The sequence below is a fragment of the Oncorhynchus masou genome, chromosome 31 (assembly GCF_036934945.1).
Source record: "Oncorhynchus masou masou isolate Uvic2021 chromosome 31, UVic_Omas_1.1, whole genome shotgun sequence".
Lineage (NCBI taxonomy): Eukaryota > Metazoa > Chordata > Actinopteri > Salmoniformes > Salmonidae > Oncorhynchus > Oncorhynchus masou.
In genome coordinates, this window is record NC_088242.1 from 51,813,739 (window position 1) to 51,824,491 (window position 10,753).

Consider the following 10,753-nt stretch of genomic DNA (forward strand, 5'->3'; position numbering starts at 1 on the left):
AACAGGATATGTGTAAAGCATACCCCAGAATATCTTATCAGTGGAATGAAAATTATGTTATGCTCAATGCTGTTGTATCTAGTCACAATTTGTCACCATACATGTAATTGTGGGAAATGTAAACAATATTTTTTTTATGCAAAATAGTCCTGTGATAATTCCTTTATGTTCTGTTATGAGGTTCTGTTCTGTTATTAGGCAACTGCACAGGGAAGTCAAAAGTCAGAATTTATTTATTTAGCAATATCCTGATCGTCTGATGGCTCATAATACAGATTGTCTTTGGGAACGTTGCACAAATAGTAAACAATTACAATGGGTTATTTGTGGGGATTAGAGACACATGAGAATAGACAGAGAGCAAATATTTAGGGGACAGTTGACAGTTGGAGAGAGAATTTAGAAGCACTTCCTGTGGACGATTGATGGTCCGGCCTCCTCATACTCGTCTTTGCTGATCCACATGGCCTGGAAGGTGGACAGGGAGGCCAGGATGGAGCCGCCGATCCAGACAGAGTATTTACGCTCAGGGGGGGCAATCATCTACAGGGAGCGACAGTCAGTGGTTAGGGCAGAGTCAAATGTTGTCTATACAAAGTCGTGTCTATCCTAACCAGCCTTGCTGCACCAAAGGTACTTTGAGACCCACAAAGTACTTCATCCTCAAAGTACTTTGAGGTACTTCACTTTTGCATACTTTCTCTCAGTAATTGTGTTGGTGGTGTGGTTAGGTCGATTGTCCATTATTATAGAGAATTCTCCATACCTTGATCTTCATTGTGCTGGGGGCCAGGGCTGTGATTTCCTTCTGCATGCGGTCACCGATACCTGGGTACATGGTGGTGCCGCCGGACAAGACATTGTTGGCGTACAGGTCCTTACGGATGTCAATGTCGCACTTCATGATGCCGTTGTATGTGGTCTCATGGATACCAGCGGACTCCATGCCTATGGGGATAACAAATTACAGTCTTTACACCCACATTCTGTTGAACTCCATGCAAGACAATAGAGAAATAGAAACGTTGGATTCTGAGTCTTGTCATGTGTAGTGAGGCCCTATGGGAAAAGAGAGGAGAACCCCAAGCTTATACTTAGTTCATAAGCATCATGTAAATGATGATACATAGGGTATATCCTTAATGAATAAAGCATTTGGTTACATAATATGGACTACTTTTCTTCCTGCTATCCTGCATAATATTTTCTACATTACTTAGATCTAGCCTGGACCCAGATCTGTTTGCGTTGTCTTTACAATGGCAGGAGTTGGTGAGACAACACAAAACTGATCTAAGTCCAGGTTATAGAACATTGTGTAGGTGCAAGGATTTCGATACTGACCAATGAAGGAGGGCTGGAAGAGGGTTTCTGGGCAACGGAACCTCTCGTTACCGATGGTAATGACCTGACCGTCGGGCAACTCATAGGACTTCTCCAGAGAGGAGGAGGAGGCAGCGGTGGCCATCTCATTCTCAAAGTCCAGAGCCACGTAGCACAGCTTCTCCTTGATGTCACGCACAATCTCTCTCTCAGCTGTTGGGATGGATAAAATAGTCTGTTACCCACCACAATAGACAAACAAGGTAACAACTGTTACATTTAGGGAAATCAAACCTACGGTGTGTGTCAATATTGACAACTTTGAACAGACTCCTCAGCTAACAGTACAATAAATGGCTGCAGTTACTCTATTTTGCCAATAGAAGGCACTGTAAGTTTATGAGCAACCAACAGTGGCAAGGTTCAGTTGAACTAAACAGGTGTCATTAACGCTACATGTTAACTAGGTGAAAGGCTACATGAATATTCAAATGTAGTGAAAAATAAGTCAAATACTTATATTCAAATGTATATAGTTCTACATTGATATTCTATCAGTACCGGTGGTCACGAAAGAGTAGCCTCTCTCAGTGAGGATCTTCATCAGGTAGTCAGTCAGGTCTCTGCCAGCCAAGTCCAGTCTCATGATGGCATGGGGCAAGGCATAACCCTCATATACGGGCACGTTGTGGGTCACACCATCGCCAGCGTCCAGCACAATACCTGCACAGGTCACACAGACACATTAGTACAGACACACCAACGAGCATCACGGTGGTCAATGCCAGGGTTGTGGGTTTGATTCCCAATGGTGCTACATGTACTAACGTGTGGTGCACTCGCTGTACTGTAGGTAACTTTTTACTGTCATCCATTTTTGGGTGGATCAGTGTTATGAGGCGCATGCTCACCTGTGGTACGGCCAGAGGCGTACAGGGACAGCACAGCCTGGATGGCCACATACATAGCTGGCACGTTGAAGGTCTCAAACATGATCTGCAGTAATGGAGGAGTCACCATGAGTCACCGAGAAATGTCCCACAAGGCACAGGCGTCAGTCAGTTCATTGTCTAATTGATAATGCCAGAGAAACCGGTGTTTGGAGGACATATACCGTGCCAAACACCGGCTTTGAGGGCATTATCACTTTTATTCAACGGGTTACCAACGTATTCAAATAGTAATTGACATATTTTCAATAAATGGAATTTCTTCATAGCATTTCATCCTTCCACAAGACGTAGTACCGACACAAAGTCTAGTGTTGCTAAAGACGCTTCGGTCTTTTTCTTCAGTATCTATGAATACGACCCAGATGTTTGTTCTAAGTGTTTCATTGCTATACTGCCTGGCAATGCTCTTATACCTTGCTTGCTAGCTAGCCAACAACAGCTAACTTAGTCACATCAAAAAGTGCAGCCAGAATAACAGCAAAGTAGCTGCATTTGCGTTTGTTTAAGCTGTTTTCTAGTGACATTTATTTAGAAACATCTATGACAATGAGCTAATGAGGTGCATTTTTTCCTGGCATAGCACATGTGCACACTCGTCAGGACACTGTTGTTCAGAGGACCTAGCCAACAACACAGCTACAGTAACACAATCACTTCAAACTTAATCTGGAAAGACTGCGTTACGTTGTACCTTTTTTCAATTGACATTTTTGTTGTTGTATATATATATATATCCATAAAATTGGTGGCAGCTGATTCATTATTTAGACTGGCTGAAAAACGCTGCCTGCCTGGCTGTCTCGTCCCGATTTATTACATTACTATGGGACAGCAGGTGATCGAATTTGAATATTGAAACAAATGTTGCAAATGTCAGAGAGACAGACAGCAAGGTTTATACAAATCTCCACTTTTGAAAACAAAATCTAGATACTTTTTATAATGGAGATGAAGTTTATAATTTGCCTGGCTGGGCTGATGAGACAGTGGATTGCGCAGTCAGATGGAACAGAGTAAATAGGCATTTTAACATCATAGATTTAGCTGGTGGCAACTAGACATCGGCTGGAATCTGGTTTTAATCAATCAGCATTCAGGATTAGACCCACCCGTTGTATAATTGTCAACTAAGGTGAATTCAACAACACATTTTACCTTGTAACTGGATTTAGGATAAAAGCTGGGTAAGAAAAATACAACATGCCCTTACGTTGATTACCTTTTGCAAATCCAATCAGTTTTCCACATTGACTCAACGTCATCATATATATTTTTTAGTTGAAATGACGTGGAAACAATGTTGATTCAACCAGTTTTTGCCCAGTGGGATATTTCTCATTAAACTATATCATAAGACTGATGGCCAAGTGTTTGGGTTTAAGGTATTAGGGCCCACCTGGGTCATCTTCTCTCTGTTGGCCTTGGGGTTGAGTGGGGCCTCAGTGAGCAGGACAGGGTGCTCCTCAGGTGCCACACGAAGCTCATTGTAGAAGGTATGATGCCAGATCTTCTCCATGTCGTCCCAGTTAGTTATGATGCCGTGCTCAATGGGGTACTTGAGGGTCAGGATACCTCTCTTGCTCTGGGCCTCGTCTCCAACATAGGAGTCTTTCTGACCCATACCCACCATCACCCCCTGGGGAAGAGACAGACAGGCATGTGTTATTCACATGAACAGAAGGTACATAGAGCTACAAATGACACACATTTAGGGTCTGTTTTCCCAGACCCAGATTAAAACTACTTAGCTAAAAAAAACATGCTCAATGGAGAATCTCCATTGAAAGTGCCTTTTATTCCGGGACTAGACTTCATCTTTTTCCATGAAACTGGCTCAAACTCTAGTCTGATTTCCAGTCTGTTTGTGCTATCATTAAACTACTTGTCACTCATTGTCATGCCATGTTTGGCTTGACATTGATAGCAATGTAGTTGGTAAGAGCATAAACAGATCTTGAAGCCGTGTGGAATTTTTATTGATGGACAAAAGATCATGTAAAAACACCAGGAAATCAGCTCCAAGTGATTTTATTCCCGATCAAAAATAAACGCAACATATAAAGTATTTTTCATGAGCTGAAATAAAAGGTACAAAAAATGTACAAAATGTACAAAAAGCTTATTTCTTTCCAATTTTGTGCACAAATTGGTTTACGTTCATGTTAGTGAGCATTTCTCCTTTGCCAAGATAATCCATCCACCTGACAGGTGTGGCATATCAAGAAGCTGATTAAACAGCATGATCATTACACAGGTGCACCTTGAGCTGGGGTCAATAAAATGCGCAGTTCTGTCACACCACACAATGCCACAGATGTCTCAAGTTTTGAAGAGTGTGCAATTGGCATGCTGACTGCAGGAATGTCATTTAGAGAATTTGACAGTATGTCCAACCGGCCTCACAACCGCAGACAACATGTAACTATGCTGGCCCAGGACCTCCATATTTGGCTTCTTCACCTGCTGGATTTTCTGAGACCAGCAGATGAAACTGAGGAGTAGTTCTGTCTATAATAATGCCCATTAGTAAGGGAAAAGGTCATTCTGATTGGGTGAAACTAGCTCCTGAATGGGTGGGCCTATGCTCTCCCAGGTGCGCCCACCCTGGGAGATCCATAGATTGGGGACTAATGAATTTATTTTAATATGACTGATTTCCTTATATGAACTGTAACTCATTAAAAATCATTGAACTTGTTGCATGTTGTGTTTATATTTTTGTTCGGTATAATTTAAGAAATCCGTTCCCAAGTATTCCCACCAATAATAGAGAGAAACGGATCGTATACAAACGTAAGCAATGAAATTATTATGTTTTAGTCAAACATTATATCTGTTTGAGCTTCTTGCGATCAATTTGCATACTACGAATAATTTGTAATTATGTTCCGGCCCCCCTGACTACTCTCCAGAAATAATCGGCCCACGGCTGAGTCTAATTGTTGATGATCCCTGCTGTAGGAGCAATGACCAACTAACAATAGTGTTGCAGCTCAACTTCAGGACTGACCCTGTGAATGACATGAAGAGGTAAAATGGGGGGGAGGGAGTGATGTCTCACCTGATGACGGGGGCGCCCCACAATGGAGGGGAACACTGCCCTGGGGGCATCGTCACCGGCGAAGCCAGCCTTCACCAGTCCTGAGCCGTTGTCGCATACCAAGGCTGTTGTCTCTTCCTCGTCACACATGGTTGAGTCCGGTTACTGTGGGCCTACACGCACACGCACACACATACACACACACAATACACCAGTTGTCACCAGTAAGTCAAGTATGTCAGAGCGCAATGTGTTTCACACATGGCATATGGCCATAGCAAAATGAAGTGTTACTGCATTAACAGTTGCTGCCATTCACACTGTGAGCTTATTCTGTAGCACTGTATGTCTGTCTAGTCTCTTCTTGTTGTTTGTTCATATATGCCATGCTAGCTCCATAACTCACTTTTTGTTTGACTAACAAATTAATTGACTGACTTACTGTTTATAATTGTAATGCACACAACAGAGGACAGTGCTACATTTTGATTGCTCTAAGTGCTTAAACGTATTCCTGTAGTGGTCCTAATCCCAGACTTTAAAGCACAATAGCAGTTTTAAGAATCTTAAAGCAGGGATCTGTATTGCATTTTGTATCAACTTTTTTATTATGTGTAATCATGAACTCAAAGCAACATAAAAATGTATTTGCTATTTAGTCTTAGACGTTTATCGGGTAGAAATGTGGATTCATACATCGCTCTAATTTTACACATTTATCAGTGAGAAATGTTGCTTCAGTCATCGCTCTTTTCTCTTGTCCACTCAGGTCTGTTACATACTGTATGTTACAGTTGAATGTACTGTATCTTACATATACATGGTAATGTACAGGAAATGCAGTGATAATGCACAGATTGGAAGTCGCTCTGGATAAAAGAAGAGCGTCGTCTAAATGACTAAAATGTGAATGTATTACTGAATGATAAATGATTATGATAATAACAGAATCCCATCAAAACAGGTTCATGAGAATTGCATGTGTGCAGGAGAATGACTTACCCTGGAGAGCTGGACAGGAGACGGTGTGTTACAGTCCCTTGAGACAGAGAGAGGAGAGTGCGCCTGGCTCACCTGCTCTCTGAATTTAAATAGGAGTACACAGGACCCACGCCATCACATACCTTCAAGACCTCGGGCCTTTTTAGGAGACATGTCACCCTTACAAACCAATGCGGAACTGAAAGGTAGAGTTGCCCTATCCCACTACGGTTGTCACACACATGCACGCACACACGCACGCTCAAGAGTCTCATTTGGCTAATTTATAGCTGGGAGGTGGCACCGTGGTCTATTGTTGGAGGACTGGAAGACAGGTTGATGATGCGTTCGCAGAGAAAGGCATGTTGGAGGTCACTATAAATAAAGTCCGGTGCATCAGTCATAATGGAGACATGGCCCCTTGTCTATCTGACTGACGTTCAGACACAGCGTTACAGCCAGCCAATCAGGGCATGCCATGAAAAATGACAACCAAAGCCTCTGTGGACCACTAGCAGGCCTTCAAAGGAAGTTTCAGAGCCTCACCCTGAATGGGAGTGGACAATAGTCATACACAAGACTGTTTTCACCAATAGAAATTTAGGACAGTCTTCACCAAACCAAAAAGTCAATCTCTAGTCTGGTCAGTGTTCAATAACCAGAGAATGTCCCTCAGGGTTGGGATAAATCCATTTCAATTAAGTTTATTCAATTCAGTCAAGTCGATGAGGGAATTTCAGTTTACTTCCAAAGTTGACTAAATTGAAATGGAATTGATCCCAACCCTGATGTTCATACAGTAAAAGGATTGTCCTCATGGCCTGTCAATTTAGTAAGTCTTTACACAGTGGTAGAACACAGCAGACTGGCCTCACTGACCACAGTGTAACCTGGTTACCCAGTCCCATTGATAACCACATACCTGAGGAAGTGGTTCAGAAGGGGACGACCAAAAAAGCAAGTGATTGTTTGAATGGTGTGGTTTATAGAAACATCCCCCAAGGTGCTCCCCAGTGGCCATTCAATTACTGACGAGAAGACAATATTCAGATTAGATTCTCTATTGCCAGACTAGGCACACTGCTCCACCCACAGAGACATGGAGAACGTGGGAAAATACTATTCAGATGAAGTAATAGTAGGACGTTTAAGGAACAGGTTTAAGTAGAAAAAGGGTATTGAAGGATAAGTATAAGTCAAGCACATTGAGCCACACGCACACACTAATCAGCTAGCATAGAAGGTTCATACAATTAGATTGCAGTTAGGATAGTAAGGTCATGTTATTTTAGAATGTGATCCAGCCAAGGTAGTTACACATTAGGTTTACTTGTATCAGTGTTTTGGGCAGCCAGATGTGGCAGAAGAGAGGAGGTGGTTATGTGAGCTTATGGAGCATTGGGCTAATACCCTTCTTTTAACTCTGTCCTTGGCTATCTTATAGCCTCAGATACTTCCTTGCTGTAGTTTACTTTACATTACTGGCCTGTTTTTACTGTACAGCTGGCACAAATTAACTGGATGATTCAACACATTAAATGCTTAGCTGAGGTACATTTGCTTGTTCAAATAAATCAATTCCAAAAGTCTTGTTAGTGTTTGCATTCAAGGTCAGGATTTTATGTAAGGGTATTAGCATACAGCAGTAAATTCACTTGAAAGTGACATCCAGAGTACAACTTATCCCTCAACATTTACGGGACCGCCTAAAGTCATGGAATTTAATTGTAAAAATGTATTACATTTTAATGTGTGGTGAACACCACTGGTCATGATGTTTTCATCTGATTGTCAAACAAATCAGTTCAAAAAGTAAGTTTGTCTACTCCAAAATAAGTCCAGCATCCGAACGGTGCACTGTGCACCTGCCATTTGAATGGAAAGGGATCTACTACAAACACCAAATGTTTAATGACATTCAGTCTACAAAGTGGTGTCTATTCATTGATGCCTAACAGTGAAAAAATATACATAGAAAATTATTCATAATAAATGTTACTTCAATTTGCAACCGGCTGAATCTTGCAACCGGCTGTCTTGCCAAAAAGAATATGACATGTCCTACTCTTTTTGTCCAGACAACATCGGATACATGGGCTACACATACTAAGATAGAAGGGAGCCGTTTCCTCGCTCAGATGTTTTCTCCGGTAAGATTGAGTCTTGTTGTCAAAATTATCAATATATTCAGAGACGACCTATCAGATCTCAGAATTTCTGTGGGGGCCACTGGGGTGGCCAATCAGATTTCAGGGGGTGTCACCCCCTGGACACACCACTGACACCAGCAGCCCAAGTTCTAACATTAGATTAGACCATTCGATTTTGACCCCGAGGTTGTTAGCCTCGTAAAATAGACTGACTGCTGCAATCACCATTGTTTTACTTCAGTCAGGTTGACCAGGCATGGTGTGGAACCTCTTTTATGACTTACTTACTCTAGCAATGGTCATCAACATTGTTAAAAGGTTTGAAAAGCAATTCTAATAAATGCAACAGTTAGACAATGGAGGAAGATACTCCAAACCTTTTGATAAAAATAAAAAAATCCATCAGGTATTGAATTCGTTATAGCACTGTAACGTCTGCTTCCAACTCAAAATCTCAAACACGTAGATCTGCTGAACGCAGCTCACTGTCCAGATCCCAATCACCTGAATTATGATCACCTGTTCACACACCTGTATGTCATTATCACACACTATTTAGTTCAGTTCTTTGCACCCCATCGTTGTGATGTATTGTGACACTTCTGGAGACTTATATTTCCTGCACTAACTTTAAACATCAGCTATCTGAGCAGCTAACCGATCGCTGCAGCTGTACACAGCCCATCTGTAAATAGCCCACCAATCTACCTACCTCATCCCCATTTTGTTTTTATTTAATTTTATGTTCTTTTGCATACCAGTATTTCTCCTTGCACATCACCATCTGCTCATCTATCACTCCAGTGTTAATTTACTAAATTGTAATTACTTCGCTACTATGGCCTATTTATTGCCATACCTCCTCACACCATTTGCACACACTGTAAATATATATTTTTTTCTATTGTGTTATTGACTGTACGCTTGTTTATTCCATGTTTAACTCTGTGTTGTTTGTGTCGCACTGCTTTGCTTTATCTTGGCCAGGTCGCAGGGTTAATGAGAACTTGTTCTCAACTAGCTTTCCTGGTTAAATAAAGGTGAAATTAATAAAAATATTCAGAGTGCTGTGTTTCCTGCAATGTAATCCTTCAGTGTATGATAGTTTCTGCCTGCCTCACTAACAATGCCTTTTGCCTATTCTCTGCCTGTACTTTAGCCTATCGGATTTCCTGTTATCAACCTCTTGCCTGATCTCCCGGATGATGTTACTAGCCTTTTCCCTGCCTGTACGGTTGCCTTTTTGGACCCCCTGTGTATGAGCTTCCGGTTTATTTGATATTTCGTGTTAAAATAAAGAAAACTATATGTTCCTAATTTGCATAAATACACAAAAATATAATATTTGCATATATGGAAACATTAACGTAAAGGGGTGGAGCAGGGCTGCAACCACAAAAACGACCTGCACTGTCTTGATTGCCTCAATAATTACTGTTGTCACGTTCTGTTGCATAAGTCGACAGCAGGGTACCCTCAGTTTAAAAATCAACACGCTTGGCTCGAGATCACACCTATCTACACATTGTTTGCGACATAAGACCGCTATAATCCGAGTGTTCCTTTTTGGAAGTTCCTTTTAAAATTTCAGTGCGTCTAATTTGTAAACATTACAACTGTATCAAATGATAACTTTTTCCAGCCATTACCGGGGTGTGTTTGACAGGCCATTACAAACATTTCCGCGGGCGTAACGCTATCAGAAAAAAAAAACGACAGGCACAAAAAGCAAGAGTACGAAAGAGTCGCAGGAGTCAAATGAAACCAATCAATCCAGCGAGATTTGAGTGACAAGTGGATTTTGCACCCCTCAAGACACAGGAAATAGATGGCTGGGGAAAAAAGAAAGCTCCTCAGGTGGACGGGGCATGCGCGTTGCTACTTAAGTACATAAAGCCTTGACCTCTTACATTAGAGGGTGACACCTGGCCACATTTTGCTCTCCTGTCCCCTCCTGTAGGAGTTATATCTGGGGCCCTGACTTTTCCCTGAACACAGGACCTGGTCCTTCATTTTGCTCTTCTGTCCCCTCCTGTAGGAGTTATATCTGGGCCCTGACTTTTCCCTGAACACAGGACCTGGTCCTTCATTTTGCTCTCCTGTCCCCTCCTGTAGGAGTTATATCTGGGCCCTGACTTTTCCCTGAACACAGGACCTGGTCCTTCATTTTGCTGGATCTTTACTACAGCATTCAGCTGGTTCTCTAAAACAGTAACTACTAGCGTCTCTTTGGTAGACAAAATACACACAAACGCGCACAGTAGCCTATTGTTTAATGAGGATTCCTCTTGTAGAGTCCTATTGCC

The 10,753-nt window shown here is 41.9% G+C and overlaps 1 protein-coding gene across 1 annotated transcript; it reads right to left on the reverse strand.

The window, feature by feature from the left end:
* Nucleotides 1–254: 254 nt before the first annotated feature.
* Nucleotides 255–6,375, reverse strand: acte1 (actin, epsilon 1). The gene is made up of 8 exons (XM_064951301.1): nt 6,319–6,375; nt 5,338–5,489; nt 3,673–3,912; nt 2,235–2,319; nt 1,885–2,046; nt 1,345–1,536; nt 767–948; nt 255–543 (listed from the first exon to the last, which is right to left on the reverse strand). The coding sequence occupies exons 2-8, from the start codon at nt 5,464–5,466 to the stop codon at nt 400–402; spliced, it is 1,134 nt and encodes a 377-aa protein (XP_064807373.1). The 5' UTR covers nt 5,467–5,489; nt 6,319–6,375; the 3' UTR covers nt 255–399.
* Between the last annotated feature and the right edge of the window lie 4,378 nt (nt 6,376–10,753).